Source organism: Silurus aristotelis (assembly GCF_946808225.1).
Source record: "Silurus aristotelis genome assembly, chromosome: 14".
Classification (NCBI taxonomy): domain Eukaryota; kingdom Metazoa; phylum Chordata; class Actinopteri; order Siluriformes; family Siluridae; genus Silurus; species Silurus aristotelis.
In genome coordinates, this window is record NC_139587.1 from 3,315,943 (window position 1) to 3,338,637 (window position 22,695).

A 22,695-nucleotide genomic window follows, 5' to 3' on the forward strand; every position below is an offset into this window, starting at 1 on the left:
TTATCTTATTCATGCAACTATGGAGTTAAGGGACTCATTTAGGGGCCAATGAGTGGCAGCATTGTTTAAATGGGATTTGAAATCATGGCCTTCGGGTTTGGGAATTTGGGAGTAAAGTAGCTTAGTGGTTAAGGTACTGGGTTACTGGTCGAAAGGTTGGTGGTTCAAGTCCTGGTATTGCCGAGCTGCCATTCTTGGGCCCTTAACTGTCTGCCCTCCAGGGGTGCTGTGCCATGGCTGACCCCAGCTTCTGAACAAGTTAGGATATATGAAGAAAATAATTTTCCTTTAATGTATATGTGACAAATGAAGGATATTCTTCTAAAATACCACCTCTCAACATATGCTTGAAAATGCACTTGTTTCGTTTAAAAGTCAAAAATAATAAATTAATAATGTAATACATTTATACTGTATGATTTCTATATTGAGCAAAAACAATCCATTTGGATGGATGGATTGAAATGTAGTACTATCAATCAAGCTACACTTTGTGTTCAATTATTTGTTAATCGAGTTTCCATCCATTCGAATGGTTTGAATGCACTGAATTTTCTAGGTCACTGGATTGACAAATTCATATACCAAATTATCTGACAAATTACTTGAAAGTTAATGAGCTCAAAGCGGTCATAAAGAAAAGACAGAATGCATAAATTGCAGTGGTGAACAAATACCTTTAATTTGGTAAAAGTGTGTAATAATTTTTTTTTAATCATTAGAAAACCAGTCATTTACAGTGAATTGTGTTAAAATCTGGATTTGATATCTACACATTGAGATTTAGAAGACACCTTAAGCTTCTTTGTCTAAAATCTGTGTAAATTGAGTCATTACTGCTCAATTCCTCATGGTCAGTAAAATGTGTTGTGGGTTAACAGTTCAGTGAAATGCAAATAGACGATATTGGCTTGACACAAACGTATTTTTGAGTTAAGAAGCAGAACATACACATCAAAGTACTTTGGTCACCAGCTCTGGCAAATGGACTGATGACTAGATTTGTAAATAGGCTTCATTTTAGCATTAGCTCTTCAAACAACCCACTGCAGCGCTGTAAAGGTGTATATTGAAAATGTTTTCCACAGCTGGGCAACAATTTATTTGTAGATTAAGGAGGATTTTGGTGCTAGAAACAAAGGAAGAACAGCCTACACTGTATTACAGTACTTTGAAATAGTTTTACTGGGTGTAATCTGTCACAAGCTCCTGGAAACTGTAGTGTAGAAGCTTGCATAGCACCACACACTACAAATGCAAAATCTAGAGCTATTTCATGCCCTCCTGCCACCAGCAGCAGGCATATTTGTTGCTGGTTTGTGGTAGCAGTCTGAAGGTGTAGAATTTGGGCTTGTATTTAACCCAGTCGGAATGTAATACATGCTCTCTAAATAGCTCTGATCCAACGATGGATGTCCTTTTACATCTGATTTTGGCGCCTGGCTTGCTGAGCTTCCATATCCCATGGTGTTTTGATGGAGCGATGTCGGGACGGAGGGCTCTGGATGTCGCGGTTGCTGTGCAGATTGAGGATGGGGTGGCATCGAATAAGGAAGGTACTGGGATGCATATAGCCCTTGACCATGGTATGGACCCTGGTATGGAGCTGAAGTTGGAGGATACATGCTAGAATTGGACATAGCCTGCTGTGGTATTAGAACTTCTACATATTGGCCGATTTCTGGATCGAACAGCATTTTTCTCAATGGCTGCATTGGCACTTCAATGTAGAAGTATTTCCCAGTTTCAGGATCAAGAAGAACACGACGGGGGCCTTGGCCATACCCGAGCCCACTTGCATTTTCGGGGTACAACATGCCTCCATTCCCAGAACCATCACTTCCATATTCATTACCAAAAGCTGGTGGTAGTTCTTGTGGATTAAAAAAGTGGGATCTAGTGTCCAGTGCAGCGATACTGGGTGAACGACTGTGCTCCCGATACGTTGCACCGCTTGGAGCTTGTGGTGAACGTTGATTACCTGAACGTCTTTCCATGTGCTGAGTAGAAGATTGCTGTTGCTCATTACCATAGAGTTGTATGCCTGGCGCAGGGCAAGTATGAGAGTGGTGCATTGGCTGAACCATGGCCGGAGACTGTTGTACTGCAGTTTTTGGTGATACAGATGTATAATTTAAGGGTTGGCCATCTGGCCGGCACTTATGAGGACGAACCTGCGCCTGTGGTGGTGCACCTGGGTATGAAATCACCTGGCCTGGTGAATGAGGAACTGGGGGTGTCTGGTTTTGGGAGCTATGGTAGGGATGGCCAAACTGAGGCTGGGCACAAGATGTACATGAGCAAACAGAATGTTTGGTGGTTGGATGATATCTGTTCTGCCTCCTTGGGGGCAAATCGGAAACGTGCAAGGGGCTGAAACTTTCACGTTCATCATAGCTGGGTGGATCGTCCGATGTAGGGAAACGAAAATCATCGTTAGTTGGCGTTCTTATTGTATGCTGCATGTTGGTATCGGTTTGTGAAACTACTGGTGAGGTTTGATAAATAGATGCGGGTATCATTTGTTTTTGATTGTTTTGCTGTTGCTGGTTGCTGGAGTTTTGTATCGAAGTGATAGATACCTCTTGCCTACTTGTAGAAGCTGTTGATTTCTGCACAGAACTTGACATTGTTGTAAGTGGGGTAGTTTGAGGTTTGTGGCTGGATACAGCAGACACGGCTAAAGTTTTGGTATGGCTCGAGGCAGTGTTGTCAGACTGCTCATTGTGTATCACTGTTGCTGATGTCTCGATTATTTTAACATCACTCTTTAAATTTGTTTGATCCTTTAAAAAAGACGGTGTGATGTCTGCTGATGTTGATCTAATTTCTGCTAATGGCTGTTTGTAGTTTGGTTTTGGCATCACAGATGGCTTTGGCCTGTCACTGGATATTGACCTCACTTGAATAGGTAACTCAATCTCTTTAGATGTTGTAATTGCCATTGCGTGAACTTTTGCGTTGTTGGAAATTGTTCTTACCTCTGCCTTGCTTTCAGTGGCAAATGTAATCTCTTGTTCGTTTGCAGGTTGGCTTTGGTTGACACCTGCTTTTCCAGTAGGAAGAATTTTCACTTCCTTTGGCTTTGGAGAACTCCTAACCTGCAAGATCCCTCTACTCGTCTGTAGACCATTGTTTAGGGATGTCTTCTGTTCAGGAGAAAAATCAACAACTTCTTTTTCTTCTTTCTGCAGTTCACTTGAGGTTTCCTGTGATGCATAGGTCTGCAAGGGAACCTCTAGCCTGTTGATATGCTTAGGTTTAGCACCTGCTCCTTCACTCAGGACGTCACACACCCCAATGTCGGCTTGCATCCCCTTTTCTTTCCGTAACATTGACACAGAATGGCTATTGTTGGCAATCTTTGCACTAGGGGAGGCAGGAATTGTTGGCTTCTGCGTAGACTTGGGTGTGCTATCTTGCAGAAAAACTAATGTTGATATCTCCTTACTTGATGGTCTTGGAGGCGTTTCTAGTTGTGCCGGCCGTTCACTGTTGCCAGATTTTGATACTTTGCTGCATTTATCCAAAAAGTCCATGTCAGAATATTGAACGTTTGGCAAGGAAGTTTTGGCTGTTATTTTTGTAATACAGATATCATTTTCTTGTGGTGAATCCATTTGTGAATGCTTTGATTTGTTAGACATTTCTTCTACATCTTGTTGGGTGGTTGACTTACTGCAAGATGATGTCTTGTCTTTCCAGCTGATAGCTTTGCATTCAATTTGCAAAGGATGAGGATTTTCTGGCTGCATTTTTTGCTGCACATCCTCCACATGAGTGGTATTCGATGCTTTAAAGGACAGGTTGTAGGTGTTCTTGACTAGTTTCCTGACGTCCCTTACTTTATGTATAACAGATTTTGCCTTGCTTTTTTCAATATCCTCTTCGTTTTCCGACTCACGCCCTGGTTTGAAACTCATTTGCTCTTTAAGTGTTTCCTCTAACTGAGGTTCACATAAGGTGTCTTTGGATGTTTGCGGTTCAGGACAAACAGATGCCTTTGTGGAAGACTTATTTTTATCTTTGATGGCACAAGGCTTGAGAGTGATTTCAGGGGTTTTTGACAAGAACATACTGTTGCTGCTCTCCTGTTGTTTACAGGTTTCTGGTGTCATGCGGTGGTTGTTAACACTGCTCAGTGTACTTGCAACACAAACTGCAGTACAGTTTGGTGCTCGGTTACTAGCACTTCCTGATTCACTGCTAAATGTTTCTCCCAACTTACTTGCCTCCTTTTCAGTACTTCCTTGCTGCTTGGATATTTTGCTTTTGATGGCATCAACCATTATGGGTTTTATCTGATCCTTCACAAATGGTATATCCTGAAATACAACACCTGCAGGGTTGTTGTTAGAAGGTATACTGTTAGGTTTGAAGAATGGCTTGGGAGGAACTTTGGGAGGCCCATACTTTCTCCTAGAAGGATGAGGGCTTCTTTCCTCATTGCCTGCAAAGTCCTCAGAAGACAAACTGTACTCAGAGGGAACTCTGGAACTTGGCCTTTCTGCATTACTCAGTTCCATGGAAGAAAGTGTTTCATTGTATTTCTTTTTATCCTCACATGGTTCACTTTTTAACGATTCATTTGTAGCCGTGTCCATCTTCTTAGAAAGAACACTCTTGATAACAGTGGAAGCTATTTTACTTTTGGGTGGACATTCATCTAACGAAGCAGACTTCTGGAGCATCTTCTTACCAGTTTGAATTTCATGGTTGCCTTTAGCCAGATCTTCCTGCATGGATGCTGGGGTGCTATGTTGACGAACAAATGCCTCCCTTGCACAGGTCTCTGTGGACAATGAATCCATAGCTTTTACACCACTCTCATCAATGTTTCGTCGCTTAAACTGGATCTGTCTTTTTGGTACCGTCTTTTTTCCTCTCTTGGTTTCCTCCTTGCTCTCCACTGCTACGTCCACACATTCAAAACTACCCATCTCGAAACGCTTTGCTGGGTTGAGTGTACCACTGGGTAAAAAAGCAGCAGTATGACATAAAGCATTGTCATTTTCATGTAATGAGTCATGCAAATCTGCATAGGAAATCCATGTAGCAGAACCTGGACTGTCCACTGTAGAAGGCTGCGAAACATTCGTCGATGACTCACGGCTTGAATTGTAAACATCCAAGTAATCCACCTGAGGGCTAGATAGGCCCCTAAAGGCCTGGTCCGTGAACCACTTCACCTCTGTGTCTGTGGCATCGAATTCACTTCCCATATTGGAAGTCTCGCTAGTAGATTCTAAAGAAAGATAACGAGCACCACGATAATTGCCTTGAGAAGACGATCGGACCCTCCTGGCACTGTTGTTGTTCTCTTTTTGTAAGTTCTGTGCTCTGAGAAGACTCTGTTGCTCCTGAGTTGCCAGGGGAGACTCAAAATAGCGAGGTGGAATTCCAGACTTTGGGTCTCGGCTTGAGGGAGCAGGGCTGTGGTTCGCAGGCCCTTTTCTATTCCTGGTACTGAATGACAGGTCAACCTGTTCCTCTCTGTAACTACCCTCTGCTAAATTCCCCACCCCTTTTTCTAATGCATGCTCCTCCTGTATCACCCTTTTCCCGCTCCACCCCTTGTTCCTGCATGACTGTCCTTCATACATGCTATGATTGTTACTATGTAGAACACCGGGGATTTCCCCGGGTCTCATACCAATCGGCCCAAAAGTTTTTGCACTACCTACTAATTCTCTTTCTGAAACATTTCCACTGTCATTACTGTCCTTTGCAACAGGCACCGTTGAAGTCTTTTTGGATTTTTGCCACGGATTCAAAGAATTTAAAATGTTCTCGTTCATCTTTTCCCAATTTGCTTTGATTTGTTTTACAGACAATTTGGGAGCAGGTGGTTCAGGGGACAAATCATTTATTTTCTCAGTTTGGCTATGAGGTAATGAAGTTATGATTGTACAATTGTCCTGAGGTAGTTTGCCGTTTTTAAGTGACATTTTGCAGCCAGTATCATCTTTTTGACCTACATCGGGCAGTACCATTAATGGACTATCGACCTTCTTACTGAATAAGAGGTGATTATCTATGTATCCCAAAGGCATGCACGGTTCTGGTGCTGATAAAATGTGGTTAGGTTTTCCTTGATATATCGCTGTAAGTGAAGACAGCCGATCTGTCGTTATAACGGAGGTTGGTATGGGTTTAGAGATGGATGAAGACATATTTTTGATCTCATTTATAGAAATACAATTCGATCCTTCATTGTATGTTGTTCCTTCATAATCAGCAGATGTAGAATCTCTATTTGGTGTATACAAATTTGCTGGTTGTCTAGATATGCCTTCCTCTGTTAAGGAATAATTATAAACAGGTGAGATGTTTGCGGGAAGTATGGTTGTCGTAGAGCTTTGTACACATCTAATTCCTTCAGGACACATAGTATCTCTTGGTACATTTGAAGTTGGTGACAATCTAGATTTGCTTCTTTCTGTTGATGAAAAGTTTGAGATGTTTGAAATGGCATCATTTGCAATCTCCTGTGTGAGAATCTCTTCTAAACTCTCACCGTATCCTGATTTTTCTAAATCAGGGAACATGGTATCTCTTGGTTTAATAAATGCAGGGTTAGGTAGACCTCCATCAGTTGGTGACATTTCTATATTTGGAGCCTTGTTTTCAGGAAGTATGGTTGATATAGGACATTCTATAGATCGCAACCCATCTGCAGCATTAAACACTGTAGTTTTTGATATGTTTGGTGGTGATGGTGATCTCGATATGCATCCTTTGGTGGAGATGGCTGAATCTGGCCTATTTGTCATCTCGTTTGTCCAAATCTCATTGGATCCATCCATGTATGTTGTTTTTTCTATATCAAGACACATGGTATCTCTATGTATACACGAATCACCTGAAGATTTAGGTATGCCTTCTATTACTGAAAGCTGGATGGGTGAGTTGCCCATATTTGTTAGGTCTGTTGTTGATGTATGAATTTCCTCACACCTTATTTCATCTATACCAGGGGATACTGTATTTCTTGACTCACCAGGACTTGGTGAGGGTCTAGATATCGCTCCCTCTGTTGAAGAAATCTTGTTTGTAGTATCATTTGTGAAAACTATGGGTTTCAGAAGACTTTCCAAATAGTTTGTTGGTGCTATATCAGGGATCTTAGCATCTCTTGTTAAACTTGTTAAAGTTGATGGTGATCTAGATATACCTCCTTCTGTTGATGAGAGGTGTGTAATTGGTGTGATGACCACATTTTCAATCTCGTTTATGGGAAGAATAGTTGACATGGAGTTTTGAACAGTTGTTGCTTCAACATCATGGGACATTGTATCTTCTGGTATACTTACATTTGATGCTGTTGGACATTGGAAAGGGGTGGAAAGTGGTGAGATAGCCAAAAATGTGGGCTCATTTGTGAGAAGTGTAGTCGATGCAGGATTTTCCACACATACAATTCCATCAGGAGATCCTGTGTCTCTTGGTGCACTTCCATTTGAGGGTCTTGAAATTCCTCCCTCTGTTGATAAAGAGTCTAAAATGGGAGAGCTGGACATATTTTCATTATCCTTTGTGAAAAGTGTATTTGGTATAGAGTTTTCAGTGGATTTTGCTCTGAATACATCAGGGGATGATGTGTCTCCTGATATACCTAAAGTGAATGGTGATCTGGTTATGCCTTCTTCTGTTGATGAAAGGTTGGAGACTGGTGAGGTGGCCATGTTTGTTGTTTCATTTGCAGGAATTATTATTGTTAAGATGGAATTTTCCACAAATGTTATTTCATGTACATCAGGAGATACTGTAGCTCTTTCGGCTGAATGTGGAACAATTGTGCACTTGTCCATTGAAACGTTAGAGGAGATAGTCTTGTTTGTCGGAAGCATAATTGACATAGGGCTCTTGGCATATCTTGTTCCTTTGAGATCAGGAGACTCGGTATCTCTTGGTAAAGTTGTTGATAAACTACATATTTCTCCATGTGCTGATGAAAGGTTGTAGATAGTTGGAACAGTCCTATCTGCAAATTCCTTCCCAGGAAGTGTAGTTGGCATAAAACCTTCTGCACAAATTATTTCCTCTAAATCATGGTTTTGTGCTAGAACTTCATTTTGGGATGGAAAGTCATTGTTCTCAATCTGAAGTGACTGTTGATTCTGGGAGCTATATGTGGTTATTTTCATTTCAGGAGAACAGCTTGCAGATCTCAGTTCAGCCGAAGAACCCGCAGGACTCAATTCATATATAAAGGAATTTGGATTGTTCTCTGGTGTAGACATAACACTCCTTGACTCAGGTGTAGGACATAGTTTGGAATCGAAAGATGAAACAGAACCTCTATCTGTAGGTGTAAGTCTGTATTCGCTTTCTGGACTGTCAGGTGTGAACTCAAAATCTTCTGGTCCAGCTAAACAAGTCTTCTTGGGTTCTGGTGAAGGGCAAAGACTGAAACCCACAGGTGAGTGTATTATTATTGGTGGCTCTGAGTAGTCCACATCTACTGAAGAACCAGAGGGGGAGCATGACTCACTGATCACACATGATGTTAGTTTTTCTGTTGGGACTGAAAAAGGTGTCAGGCTTCTCTGTTCATCGAAGAGTACTGTTTCTGTTGTTTCAGAAGAAATAGTGAAGTGTTGAGGCATAGATGCTTCATCTGTTCCAGAGTTATCCTCCACATAAGTAGGTGGAGATAAAGTGTTTGAGTCTTTCAAGTCTGACATTCCTGCTTTATCATCACACAGAAATGTACCTACACATGTTGATTTATTTGGTACTTTGTCATGTTCTAGTGGCACCGACATTCCTCTCAGATCATGCATTTCATCTTTTGTAGAAAGATCAGTCTTCTGAAGAGAAGTAAAGTCAAGGCCATCATTTAAATAGTTGGTCAGAGACACAGAAAAGTCGCTTTCTAATGTCGGGTTGTTTTCTGTAAGTAAAATGTCGGGCGAAGAGATTTGTTCTTCTTCCTCTCCAGAGCAGCTGAGATCATTATTCTCCTCAGGAGTATCCTCAGATACCAAGCTTTTTAAAGAATCTTTATTCTCTTGTGGTGAATCATTTTCCCTTTCCTCAGATGTGGTATTGTTCCTCTGTATATCCCTATTTGCAAGTGAAGAGTCCAGTGAATCGGTTTCCCTAAGCTCAGTCGAGGTAGTGTGGTCTCTAATACCCTTGATTTCAGATAAGAGGTCAGCAGAGATTATCTCTTGTGTGGAACCAGTTACTCTAATTTTAGTGTCTCTAAATTCAGACGTTGACGTTACTAGCTGCTGGTCAGAAGAATTTTCAACTCGCTCTAAGCCAGTGTCCTGCGACAATTGAGATTCTTGCCAGTTTCCTTCTGGCTTGAATGAGCCATTTGAAGTGGAAGAATCTTCCCTTTCTTCATTTGGCAGTGTTAAATCACATGCTTGTGTGTTTGATTTCCCAGTCTCAGATAAAATTGAATCTTTTGTGTCTTTCGAATCCTCAAACGCGTCACTCCCGTCACTCAGATTCTCCGAACCGTTAGCTGTATGGTAAGAACCTGATGAATCGTTGACATCTTCGCACTGTTCATCCGCAACCTTTTTTAGTGAAGAGGCAGCAGCCGGGCTGCTCGAGAGAGACGGAGACTCACAATCATCCCCAAAAATGTCACAAAGGCAAGTCGTTTCAGATATCGCACTACGATGGCTGGGGATATTAGTGATGTCAAAGATCTCCACACGATTGGGCCCATCCAGGTGCTGCAGGTTGATGTTACGTGGAGCACTGCGCAGGAAGGAGTAGCTGTCTCCATCAAGAACCCAGCTTTCCATTGTTCAGCTCCAAGCATAGGGGACTGTTTTTTAACTGCCGTTGGACTGCCTTTGTGTTTCAGAAACTCGGCATCGTTCCATATTCAGCATCCAAACACCAACAGGTTTTGGAGCTGGAAAGATCAAAAGCAAACGTACAGACAAAGATAAGGCGGAGAGATATTTTTAAATATTGCTTTGCTAAAAATACATTGTGGATGCTTCTTTTTTTATTGCATTTCTATTATACTATGAAGTCTACAAATATGCTAGCTCTCTATTATTAGAAGAGAGATCATTGATTTCATAAAAGAGATCATATATTTGCAAACATTTCACTTTTTAATATCCGCACACAGAAATTCAAGCGTTTTACGAAGAAACTACAGGGAATTTTATTCTGATTTGGTTTTTCATTCAGGTGTACACTACGTTCTCAGCAACAATGGCTAAATTAGCAAGTTTTAAACCGATTGATCATGCAATGATTCCCAGTGCACAAAGTAGACTACGTGGAAAAACCCGGCGGATTCAGAACAATTCGTATCTGTCACCTCATTTAAAATCATTGTTCGATACGTACTTGCAGTTTAGTGCTACACCATATCACGCCATTTTGAATGGCTGCTCAAATCAATAGAACACACAGAAGACATGTACTGTACCGCAGAGCTGAAGATGAAGGTCCAACGGGGAGTATGAGTTTCTCTGTGCTTCAATGATTGTGCTTTCATCCAGTCAGGTCACTCAGCACTGGGATAAGTCCAGCCCCCTCACCATCACCATAAAACTGGAAACTGGAATATCCACCCGAAACCTTTCGCTTCCACGGAGCTCCGGCGCAAACCTGACGCCAGAGGAATCGTAATTTTTTATTAGAATTTTTTTACAAAAACTAGCCCGTGATGCTTTAAAACAAAAAAAAACATATTAGATGTACAGTATCCCTGTACCCTTGTGCTAAGCTTAAGAGAGTGTTACAGCTAGCAGCAGGTGCTACACCAGTCCAGATACAGCAAACTGCAATCTGACACTAACGGCTAGCAGTCACAGGGCCTCACTAATTATAGCTCAATGCAGAAAAGCACCTATTTGGTAGTGGTACAAAGGCTGTATTTACATTTTGATCCATGATTCTAAGACGGATTTTAATCCTATCTGTACACCTGACCCATATCCGAATCCTATTTTAACCTGAATTATTTTCAACCAAAATGTATTCCAGATCAAGCAAAATGGCAGCCTGCTCAGTTTCATACACCGCAGTGAATATCAACGCTAGAATATCACGAATGTTCGCTATCTTTACAGGAAATGAAAATAAGATGTAAATGTAAATACAAAATGGATTGGGAGCTTCGGTGCAGAAGTTGATCTTATGTTATATTTAGTACGCCCTCGAAGTTTACACATGCCGCGTAAACACATGCCGCTAGCTGCTAAAGCGGCTTAGATGCGACCTTACAATCAGCGTTCTCCAGGAAACTGCAGTGCTCCTGAATACTTGGGGTGGACGACAGTTGGGACTCAAAGATTAAGATTTATAGGACATATTTTTTTCTTACTCTACCATCATTCACATGCGTTTTTTTTGTTGTTTTTTTTGTTTTTTTAGCTCCAACGGATTCTAGTTTACGATCGCAATTAATGAAACACGCAATGAAAACACGATTATTACAGGATTAGCATTTAGCACAGATGTCTTATTTGCTTTGAGGATGTTGATGGAGAAGTATAGAGAAGGACAGAAGGAGCTGCATTGTGTATTTGTGGATTTAGAGAAAGCGTACGACAGGGTGCCGAGAGAGGAGTTGTGGTATTGTATGAGGAAGTCAGGTGTGTCAGAGAAGTATGTGAGGGTGGTGCAGGACATGTATGGGGACAGTGTGACGGCAGTAAAGTGTGCAGTAGGTACGACAGACTGGTTCAGGGTGAAGGTTGGGCTGCATCAAGGATCGGCCCTGAGCCCTTTCCTGTTTGCAGTGGTGATGGACAGGTTGACGGACGAAGTCAGACAGGAGTCTCCCTGGACTATGATGTTTGCAGATGATATTGTGATTTGTGGTGAGAGTAGAGAGCAGGTTGAGAAGAGCCTGGAGAGGTGGAGATATGCGCTGGAGAGAAGGGGAATGAAAGTCAGTAGGAGTAAGACAGAGTACATGTGTGTGAATGAGAGGGAGGGCAGTGGAGTTATGCGGTTGCAGGAAGAAGAGGTGGAGAAGGTGGAGGAGTTCAGGTACCTGGGGTCAACAGTGCAAAGTAATGGAGAGTGTGTTAGGGAAGTAAAGAAAAGAGTGCAGGCAGGGTGGAGTGGGTGGAGAAGAGTGACAGGAGTGATTTGTGATAGAAGAGTATCTGCAAGAATGAAAGGGAAAGTTTATAGGACTGTGGTGAGACCTGCGATGTTGTATGGATTAGAGACAGTGGCATTGAGTAAAAAAAACAGGAGGTGGAGCTGGAGGTAGCAGAGCTGAAGATGTTGAGGTTTTCGTTGGGAGTGACGAGGATGGACAAGATTAGAAATGAGTTTATTAGAGGGACAGCACATGTAGGATGTTTTGGTGACAAGGTGAGGGAGGCGAGATTGAGATGGTTTGGACATGTGCAGAGAAGGGACATGAATTATATTGGTAGAAAAATGCTGAAGATGGAGCCACCAGGTAGGAGGAAAAGAGGAAGGCCAAGGAGGAGGTTCATGGATGTGGTGAGGGAAGACATGCAGGTAGTTGGTGTAAAAGAGGCAGATATAGAGGACAGGGTGGTATGGAGACGGATGATCCGCTGTGGCGACCCCTAATGGGAGCAGCCGAAAGAAGAAGAAGAAGAAGCATTTAGCATTTGAGCGTGTATCAGTTTTGAAGAAAAAAAAAGAAATCAAACATTGAAATCTGATTCTAGCTGTTCCGATGTGTTTTAGAAATCAGTGAGGAAAATCTAAATTTGTTATTAGCGAAATTCCTCGGAGTGAAAGCATTAACCTCACAACATCCTTTTTTAAGCTACATTTTTACTTTGAGCACAAATGATATATAGGAAAGTATATTTTCTGTGCAGTGCTTTTAGTTTTAGGGTTATATGTAGTATAAGTAGTACACCATTTGGAGATCTGTAATAAATTTGGGTTTTTCCCTCATGCCTTTTAACCTCACGATCACAGCAGTGTAGCGAATGCTGTCGTCTTATCGGGGAGGAATGTGCAGCACTTGTAAAATGCAGCATATGGTTATGACTCAAATCCCAAACTATTGCATTGAACAAAAGCTAAAAAATAAATCTGATGAGCAACTTACCAAATCTGTTGACCCTCCACCCAAATATATGTGCTTCTGATTAGGGGAATTTGAACCCCTATTGTAGATAAAGGCAAACTTTTATACATTGTTATTTTGAATCTTTTAGCCACAGATCCTGTAGGGCCTACATTAGATAGGCCCTACATACAGTGTAGGCTAATCTAGCTAGAGCCCTAATTTATCTAATGTCACTGAACAAAATATTGACTTCTACAGTATAATTTCTATGAATTTGGTGATGGTTTTATAAATTACTGAGACGGTGTACTTCAGATTCAAGTAGCCAGAGGTCCTACCAATTTGTGAGCTAGTTTACTAGCATTAACATAACAAGCTAGCTATTAGGTTTTAGAGCAGGAGGGCAGGAAAGATGTGGATGTTTCCAAGCTGTTGTATGAATTTCACTTTAATTAGGAAAGACTCAGTGTTTTCCTGATTTTCAGTGTTTGCTTTCTATAAGTGTTATTGCTTCTCAAAGATAAAACATTAAAATAAATATGATCCTTGACTCATTAAACCTACTATATTAGTCGAATTTAAGGGCTGTATAAAGTGAAAAGGATAAAGACGAAACCAGGAAATCCCCGAGACAGAAACATGAGGCTGGGTTCATGTCTATTCTAAAACTCTATTTTGGACAGGTCCCTAGAGATAAAAAAAAAAAAAAAAAAAAAGAAAAGCGTGTTAATAAATTACACTTTAACTACTATTCACACATATCAGCTAGTGTATGACTGTAATATAATGTAGATACTGACATTTTTAATGAAGTACTTATCCACAATGCTGGTCTGTTAATAATAAGATGTCTTGTATGGGTAAATAAGGATGCATTTTCTGTATTGTTTATAAAAAATTCCAGATACCGGAAAACGTATAAATGTTCATTTTTACTTATGCTCTTGTTGTTTCTGGTTGTTTTGGAGCTGAAAATTTTTCAGGTGAAAGGAACTTATTCCAGGTGAAAGGAATACTGAACCGACATGGCTACTATTCCATACTTCAGCGCCGTCTGGACTATTACAAAGCATACGTCTGAGCTCTGTAAGCATTATTTAGAGAGCAAACAGTCGTCTAGAGTGATATCTATAATGGAACGGCCTGCTCAGTCAATGCACCTGAATCCTACTGAACTGCTCTGAGATGAACTGGATCACAAGAAAGAAATCTCCAACAAGTGAAAAACTTCTTTGGCAAGTGTTTTTTTGTTTGCAAAGTTTTAGAAAGATGACTTTTCTTTCTGAAACAAATTTTCACAGTTGGGGACACACCCTGGATGAATCATTTGAGACATGAATTTGATGAATCACTTCCTGAACACACAAAGAACTGGAGATCCAGGAGGAAATTCATGCATATACCAGAAATGCTGTGCATGCACAGAAAACGTTACCTTAATTAAACGATGTACTTTTAATGCGTACTTGTATAACGCCACCTAGTGTCCAATTTCTGTACTTTTTTATTTTGGGTTAAGAATTGTGGAGATGCCCTGCATGTAGTAGAATTAAATTGACAATAAATTCAAGTTTTGTCACTGAGGATTTTCTGTGTTTCACCTCACCATTTCTTTTGACATTTTTTGTGTCGTATTTCTGGGTTGTTGGGTTTTTTTGCACTGAATTTTGCACTTTGTGTTGTTAGTTTATAGTTCTCTGTAGGTTTGTGCTCCTGGGGAACCGGTGTTTCGTTTGACTGTGTACTGCACTGTATATGGTTGGAATGCCATAAAGCCTACATGACTTGACTTGACTTTTAGCTTTACTTGTGCTTGAGGTCAGAACATCCCTCATTCCCTTTGAAATACTGGGAAAAATAGAAATGTGCATCTTAGGTAATAATTTACCAGTGCGAAGAGTAAACAAACCGGCAAATACAGATCACCCTGGCAGGCTGTATTTTTATAGCAGTAAATTAAATAATTAATTAATAATAATAATAAAAAAATAAAATAAATGCAGTAAAAAAAGTAATGAAAAGTACAATAATATAATAGCATAATACCAGATTAATAATGACAGAGTATATATTGTATGATTATAGAACAGCATAGAGCATGTATGTATAATTCTGTAAGTATAGTATATAAAATACTATAATAATAATGATAATAATAATAATAATAATAATAATAATAATAATAATAATAATAATAAATAGATGTGGAACATCAATTGCAGAATATAGACATTAACAATAAAATAGTGTGTAGTGAATAATACCCTAATATTCCAGTATAACAATAATAGATTAATAACAGCAAATTGTATAGTAATAATAATAATACATAAAAAAATAGTATAAAATAGAATAGAAATAGTGTGTAAAATCAATTGCTAAATGATATAGACAATAAAACGGTAAATAATTATTAATACATAGTACAAAAATAAATGAGTATAATACAACAATAATAAAAATTATAATATACTCGAATGTAACATCAATTAGAATGCAAATAGTGTGTAATTTCGATTGAAAATTATATTGACATTAAAAAGGTAAATAATGATTAATAAAACAATAATAAATTAGCATAATAATATAATAAAAATAATAATAATAATAATAATTATTATTATTATTATTATTATTATTATTATTATTATTATTATTATTATTATTATCATTATTATTATTATTATTATTATAACATTAAAGGCAATATAATATCTAGCCATCATCTGTAATTGCTAGTTCTTTGTACGCTTGTTTGCTGTATTCTGCAATTGATATACCATATTTATTTATTATTCATCTATTATTAGTATAGTATTTATTATACTATAATTACAATATTATACATATATGCTATGTTTTATACTATATTATACTCTATATGTATTATAATTGCATTTCGCTGCTTGGACCTGTATTATACAATGACGGCGTCGTCACTTTTATTTTCTAAAGTATATTTCCGGTTCCGGTTTCTGCCTGTAAACAAATCGTTAGCAGTACTGGTAAGTTACATTAATATTAAACACAGGATTTTATTAATCCAGTCACCGAGATTGCAGGTAAATATGTGATTAAAGAACAAGTATTTTTATAAAAATGTGATTGTTTAATGCTTTCTGGAAAAGGATTTGGTTTTTTTGCGGCGTTTTTAATGTTAGCAAGAATTCTGACTAGCCAGAAAACTGTAACCTTTATATAATGCTGTTTAAAATAAGTTTACTAGATTGCAATTTATTTTTTAGGTTTGTTGTATTTTACATCATTATATATTGATTACAAGCGTAAAGTGTATATTTAATAAATGCTGGTTATACCCTCAGTGTGGTAGGGTAGAGGGGGGATTTTCTCACCACAGCACCTCATGAAGTTTTTATTTTCCTGTTTTTTTAGAAAGTAAAGATTCAAAAATTTGTTGATTCTAACAATTAATTTATTAGTTAATGTGCAAAGTTTTTTAATCCAGTTTCTTGCACTTCAAACCAGACCCTAAAACAGGAGACTCGTTCCTCCAGAAGTCCTAAGAGGCCATTTCTAATATTTTCGTTCTTTCTTGTTTTCTCGTGATCCCGATATACAAAAAGCTGTTTTCTGTGTATTTGGTATTTCTAGTTCTATGGCAGTTCTAAATAGTTTTGTGTCCTTTACTGATTAACAACTTCCATATACACAGATCAGCCATAACACTATGATCCTCTGCATAATATCGTGTTAGTCCCCCCTTTTGCTGCCTAAACAGAACTTCTTCAGCAGTTTGAGCTACAGGAGCTCGTCTGTTGGATTGTACCACACTGACCAGCCTTTGCTCCTCACGTACATCAATGATCCTCGTCCCCCCTGTCGCCGGTTCACCACTGTTCTTTCCTTGGAGCACTTTTAATCCCAAAACCCAGACGTCAAGAGGTCACAATTTGTCAAACTCGCTCAAATCCTTACGCTCGTCCATTTTTCAACTCTGATGGCAAAATGTTTACCTGCTGCCTAATAAATAAATCCACCCACTAACAGGTGCCATGATGAAGAGATCATCAATGTTCTTCACTTCACAAGTCATAATGTTATAATGTTCTGCCTGATCAGTGTAAGTGTCTGACACTTGAGAAGGAGGCTGTCAGGTCTGAACATGTAGTCTTCTTCATTGCCAGTCAGTTTGAGGGACCTGGAAGTTTGGATGGCTACCGAATGATGCACGCGAAAGATACGTGTTTAAATGGTTTGCGGCACAGAGCTGCTTCAGTTTGAGTCTCTGATCGTAGTGAAAGCGAATGTGATCATCCATGTTGATGCCTGTAGAACATGCTCTTATGGCTAATACACAAAAGATTTAAGTACCGATTATGAGGAAACAAGAAATATAAATATAAATTGCACGGCCCCTTTGAAATTCCGTATTTTCCATAAATGCTGTATGGTAGTTGCATTTCGTGGCGAGAAAAATAGATTATACAGATGATGATTATTATGGATAAATTATTTCATACATTAATAATTTCTGTGTCAATCCTGTGCTTCTGGATTTCCCAATCCCAGATTTGAGGTTGGAAACCATGTCGAAGGAAGTCGAGACCAGTTCTGGTCAGGAGGGGGTCATTGACCTCGAAGAACCGAAGAAAATGACCAGAGAAGACTGGAGGAAAAAGAAAGAGCTAGAGGAACAGAGGAAGCTGGGAAACGCTCCTGCTGAGGTCGACGAGGAGGGAAAGTACGTCTGCCAGCAGAGGAACAAGCTCCTGCTATTACACACACACACACACACACACACACACACACTTGAGGTTTTAAAGCTTACGGATTCGTTTCCATGTCATGTGTCTTTTTTTTTTGTCCTCCGCAGGGACATCAACCCTCACATTCCGCAGTATATTTCCTCCGTGCCGTGGTACATCGACCCCTCGAAGAGACCCACGCTCAAGCACCAGAGACCTCAGGAGGAGAAACAGTACGAGTTCTCGGCTATAGGAGAGTGGTATAAAAGAGGTGTACAGGAGGTAAGCGGCTTTGAAATAAAAAATAAAAAAATTTACTTTTGAAATTTAAAATCTGTTCGAAATTTTTTCGAGGATTTACAATCTGTCGCCTGCAGAAATCCGTCAGCACCAAATACAGGAAAGGGGCGTGTGAGAACTGCGGGGCCATGACTCACGTGAAAAAGGACTGTCTCGAGGTAACGTCGAATTTGTCAAACTTTATTTTATTTCTGTAGACGTAACTTACGGTTGATTATTTTTATTTATTTATTTATTTATTTATTTTTTACCCTTCGGGAATCTATTAGCCTCATCATCCATCGTTTTCTTTGTTTTATAAAAAAAAATGTTATGAGGGGCGTATTCTTATATGAGGTGGTATCAGAAAGTTTCGAGTTGTAAAACAGCAACAAATGGCAGCACAAGGTGCCTGCAGAGTCACAGGGAGCACCGACCTTCATAAGTCAGTGTGTTAAAAGACATCGTCCTGTGTACATCAAGAGCGGTGTGGATGAGCAAGTTTTTGGAAATGAATGATTTATCTTTTTGTTTGTTTGTTTGTTTTTTAGCTACAAACGCTGTTTTGAAATTTGATAAGATAAGTGTAGCCTAAGTAAACATTGGCCACACCCTCTGGCACAAGAAACAGCTTCTTATTTTATTGGCACGATTGGAAAAAAGACAATACCATCAATGAATACAAATAAAAAAAGGAGTCATTCAGTTATTAAAATAGAAACTGTGGCACAATGACTTCCTGTTCTGCCTTTCAGTCTTTACCCTGAGTGCTTAATTCATGATCTCATTTGTCTGTACGCCCTTTAAAGGAGTTCTGTAGGCGTGGCTATATGCAAATGAGGCATCTCAATTCGCGAATACAGTGAAAATCCGGTGTCTAAAGTTGCATAAAACATTCGCACGCAACTTCACCAACAGATATAAACAAGGCCCATCATTATAATGAAATATTGTGTGCAAAAGTTTGTACACCCCCACTCAGACGACCGCTCTGCTCTTGTGTTTCTCGTTTCCTCCTTTCGCAGCGCCCCAGGAAGGTTGGAGCCAAGTTTTCGGGTACAGGTTTCGCCCCGGATGAGCACAGTCAGATTCAGCTGAACCTGGATTACGACGGGAAGCGGGATCGCTGGAACGGCTACGACCCCGAGGACCACATGCGCATTGTGGACGAGTACTCCAAAGTCGACCTGGTACATAGAATATTCACCTAATAGATTTTGTAGGGGGGGAAAAAAACTTTTTTTTATGCCGAATGTCATTAAGTCAAGACATCATTGTACTTCTCTGTGGCACAGGCAAAGCGTACTTTAAAAGCCCAGAGGTTGCAGGAGGAGCTGGCCACCGGGAAGCTGGATCACGGGGTACGTACCTACACTTTAGAGACACTGGAGGAGGAGGGATAATCAAGTCATGATCATAAAGAGACTTTTATACTACAAATCCACATTTTTAAAAAATATACAAAATATTAGCATTTATATATGTTTCCAAGACAGAAGCTAATTAGTTTTTAGAATTATTCCTCCAACTTTATATTACGATTCCTATCTTTGTGTTTGTTTTGTCTTAATTGATTTAGCTTCATTTAATTATTTATTTTATTGATTTAGATCAATTATATTTTTTACTATTTACTGGGGGGAAACAGACCACTGGCGTATGATTTCACTGACCGTATGTCATGTCATGTGTCATGTCAATGTTATGTATGTGTGTCTGCATGTTCCCCCCCCCCACAATCATTCGTTCCTCTCTTCTCTCCCACAGGAGCGTGAACACAACAGCGAAGACGAGGACGAAGATAAATACGCAGACGATATCGACATGCCCGGGCAGAACTTTGACTCCAAGAGACGAATCACAGTGAGGAACCTGAGGATCAGAGAGGACACCGCTAAGGTAAGGTCTGCATCTAACACACTGCCGGCTTTTTTGCGTATTTGTTTCACAGCAAATATAAATATATATAGTGTTATAATTTTTGTTCATTTATTTATATAACAGTACCTGAGAAACCTGGACCCAAACTCGGCGTACTACGACCCGAAGACCCGAGCAATGAGAGAAAACCCGTACTCCAACACCGGCAAGAACCCAGACGAGTACGTTTCTTTCAGCTCACGATTCAATAAGCACTTTAGTACGTTTACTTGGCAGTAAACGTAATAAACGTGTTGTTTAGGTAAATGTAGAGGCGTGAGCGCCGATCCGGTCGGAAAATACGAGCGTTTTGTGTGTTTCAGGGTGGGATACGCCGGAGACAACTTCGTACGTTACAGCGGAGACACGATCGGCATGGCGCAGACGCAGCGTAAGTACCTTCACTATGCCGTAACACCCTGTAAATTACCTCAAATCTCGACACTGCTGGGCCCTCGAGCAAGGCCCTTAACCCTCAACTGCTCAGTTGTAAGTCTGAAATTCTGTAAATGTACAAGAATCTCAATTTAGGTGAGAGAGGTGGTAGTTTAGTGAATAAGGCATTGGACCACTTCTGGGCCCCTGAGCAAGGCCCTTAACTCTATAGGTGTTCAGGTGTGTAAATAAGATAAAAGTAAGTGGATGAGGGCGTCTGCCAAATGCCGTAAATGTAAATAATAGCCAAACAAATATATCACAAACAAATTTTGGTTTGCTTGTTTGTTTTTGCTTTCAGTCTTTGCCTGGGAGGCGTACGAGAAGGGAACAGAGGTCCACCTGCAGACTGACCCGACCAAGCTGGAGCTGCTCCATCAATCGTTCAAGGTCAAAAAGGAAAGCTTCAAAGACCAGCAGAAAGAAAGCATCCTAGATAAGGTATAGCCAAACCAATAGCTTACACCGATTCGGTTTTCTCGTTTTTTGGGGTTTTTTTTTCTTTCCCTTTCTATCCATCTACTTGAGTGTTGTTTGTCTACATCCGGTTTGCAGTACGGGGGTGAAGAGCATCTCGATGCTCCTCCACGAGAACTTCTGCTCGCTCAAACCGAGGACTACGTGGAGTACTCTCGACACGGAGCCGTCCTCAAAGGCCAGGAGAAAGCCATCGCCCGCTCGAAATACGAAGAGGACGTCCTAATTAATAACCACACCGTGAGTACACCCGACCTCACCATACAAAGTGTGTGTGTGTGTGTGTGTGTGTGTGTGTGTGTGTAATGTTATTACAATTTTGAACAAGTAATTATCATTAATTTTTTGTAGTGCATCTGGGGCTCGTACTGGAAAGATGGCAGCTGGGGATACAAGTGCTGCCACTCATTGGTCAAACAGAGCTACTGCACCGGAGACGCCGGCAAGAAAACAGCAGTGAGTTATCCCTTTTTTTTTTTATACATGACCCGTTTCAGCGAATCGTCTCTGCGTACGTGGAGAATCGGCAGAACCGGTGAATGCATGCAGCTAATTGTTTTGTTTTTTTCCCTTCATAGAACACGTTGTGCGTCCCCTTCGATGAAGACGTAGAAGAAAATGAGGAGGCACCAAAGACACTGTTGGAGGTATTGTGACAGTATTGAATATTGTTTGTGTTTCCATACTATTGCCCAATTCAAACAAAAAACGTGTTAATGTGAACACTGACAAAAAAAGATCTGCACAGTTGTGATTGGTTGTTACGTTTTGAGGCAGCAGTTGCCATGACGATACAGCGCGACTTGAGATCGTGCAAATAAACACATGGGGAAACTTCAGAGATTCTGATGTAACAAGGCAAAAACAGAGCAGCTTTTATGGGCTTCATCTCAATGTTTTTCTAGTTGCACCAAGAAAAAATGAAAGAGAAGAAGAAGAAGCACAAGAAAAAGAACAAGAAGAAACGCGAAGAGAGCAGCGACGAGGAAGACGAAGCCACAAAGAAAGAAAAGTTGAAAAAGGTAGAGATTCAGCCACACTAATTGTGTAATTATTAGCGTATAAAATGAAGTTCAACGTTTCTGACCCCGCCTCATCACGTTACAGGCTCTGAGCGCAGAGGAGCAGCGCTTGAAGCAAGTCGCCGAGATGATGCAGCTGGACGAGAGGAAGCGGCCGTACAACAGCCTGAAGGAGGTTCGCGAACCCACCGAGGAGGAGATGGAGGCCTTCCGGATGAAACGCGCCCGACCCGACGACCCCATGGCCTCCTTCCTTAATCAATAAATCGTACTTTAAGTTTTCCGACGCTTTTTATTTCACACGTTTAAACCGGTTTAATCCAGTCATTTCCCATATCAGTGTATTATTTTAAAACATTTCGGTCTCGATGATCCGAATGTGACAGAAAGTTGTTTGTATCACATGTATGGCAAAACACACCGTGTGAGCTCGATGTGCTTTTCTTTTTTTTCTTTTTTTTACAATATAAAGATTCACATCAAATAGAAATTATTTTATTCTGGTTTTGATTGTTTGTGTTTGAAGTATCAGGGATGTATATAATAATAATAATACTAAAAAATCGCCTGGGGTGTACTGTGTAAGAGGATGATAATTGACAATGAGGAAGTGCGATGGAGCCTGATGTGAGTTGTAGTTCCTCATATCAGTTCCTCAGTTGATTATTTTTATCAGCAATTTTCCACATATTACAATGTATCTATTTATTTAAGAACTAGTGTTTAAAAGATTAAAGACCAACAGTGGGGTTGAAAAATTGTGAAACTGAGAATTTAATCCAATTTTCACATGAAAGTAGACAATCAATCATAGGAGAGAAAAATATTTATTTATTGAGGAAAAACTTCTGCATTC

General features: G+C 40.0%; 2 protein-coding genes and 1 long non-coding RNA gene across 6 annotated transcripts; 2 read left to right on the forward strand and 1 right to left on the reverse strand.

The window, feature by feature from the left end:
- Positions 1–657: 657 nt before the first annotated feature.
- Positions 658–10,522, reverse strand: LOC310736759 (uncharacterized protein). 2 transcript variants are annotated; one of them, XM_083560530.1, is made up of 2 exons: positions 10,415–10,522; positions 658–9,883 (listed from the first exon to the last, which is right to left on the reverse strand). In XM_083560530.1, the coding sequence occupies exon 2, from the start codon at positions 9,768–9,770 to the stop codon at positions 1,275–1,277; it is 8,496 nt and encodes a 2,831-aa protein (XP_083416656.1). In that variant the 5' UTR covers positions 9,771–9,883; positions 10,415–10,522; the 3' UTR covers positions 658–1,274. The 2 variants fall into 2 exon arrangements, with proteins under 2 accessions (XP_083416656.1, XP_083416657.1); XM_083560531.1 differs by having other exon boundaries at positions 10,333–10,417.
- On the forward strand, positions 10,236–14,991 carry LOC310736831. Its single transcript, XR_014536685.1, has 5 exons — positions 10,236–11,441; positions 12,585–12,713; positions 12,767–13,159; positions 13,193–13,277; positions 13,457–14,991. It is a non-coding gene; the product is annotated as an uncharacterized lncRNA (long non-coding RNA).
- A 952-nt stretch (positions 14,992–15,943) lies between these two features.
- slu7 (SLU7 homolog, splicing factor) lies at positions 15,944–22,329 on the forward strand. Of its 3 annotated transcripts, none has more exons than XM_083560617.1 (15): positions 15,944–16,005; positions 17,531–17,702; positions 17,835–17,988; positions 18,084–18,164; positions 19,011–19,175; positions 19,281–19,346; positions 19,753–19,884; positions 19,990–20,087; positions 20,229–20,296; positions 20,642–20,781; positions 20,896–21,057; positions 21,169–21,273; positions 21,396–21,464; positions 21,723–21,839; positions 21,925–22,329. In XM_083560617.1, exons 2-15 carry the CDS (start codon positions 17,548–17,550, stop codon positions 22,102–22,104), a joined length of 1,692 nt encoding a protein of 563 aa, XP_083416743.1. In that variant the 5' UTR covers positions 15,944–16,005; positions 17,531–17,547; the 3' UTR covers positions 22,105–22,329. The 3 variants fall into 3 exon arrangements, with proteins under 3 accessions (XP_083416743.1, XP_083416741.1, XP_083416742.1); XM_083560615.1 differs by having other exon boundaries at positions 15,965–16,070; positions 17,538–17,702; XM_083560616.1 differs by having other exon boundaries at positions 15,965–16,062.
- The last annotated feature ends 366 nt before the right edge of the window (positions 22,330–22,695 follow it).

What these genes read in the sequence shown, in the direction of transcription:
- slu7 (XM_083560615.1), top strand. An exon ending in CCGGGAAGCTGGATCACGGG is followed by an intron (nt 19,347 to 19,752) that starts GTACGTACCTAC and finishes TCTCTCCCACAG; the next exon opens with GAGCGTGAACACAACAGCGA. An exon ending in AGAAAGAAAAGTTGAAAAAG is followed by an intron (nt 21,840 to 21,924) that starts GTAGAGATTCAG and finishes ATCACGTTACAG; the next exon opens with GCTCTGAGCGCAGAGGAGCA.
- LOC310736759 (XM_083560530.1), bottom strand. Translation starts at nt 9,770, where the DNA reads ATGGAAAGCTGGGTTCTTGATGGAGACAGCTACTCCTTCCTGCGCAGT.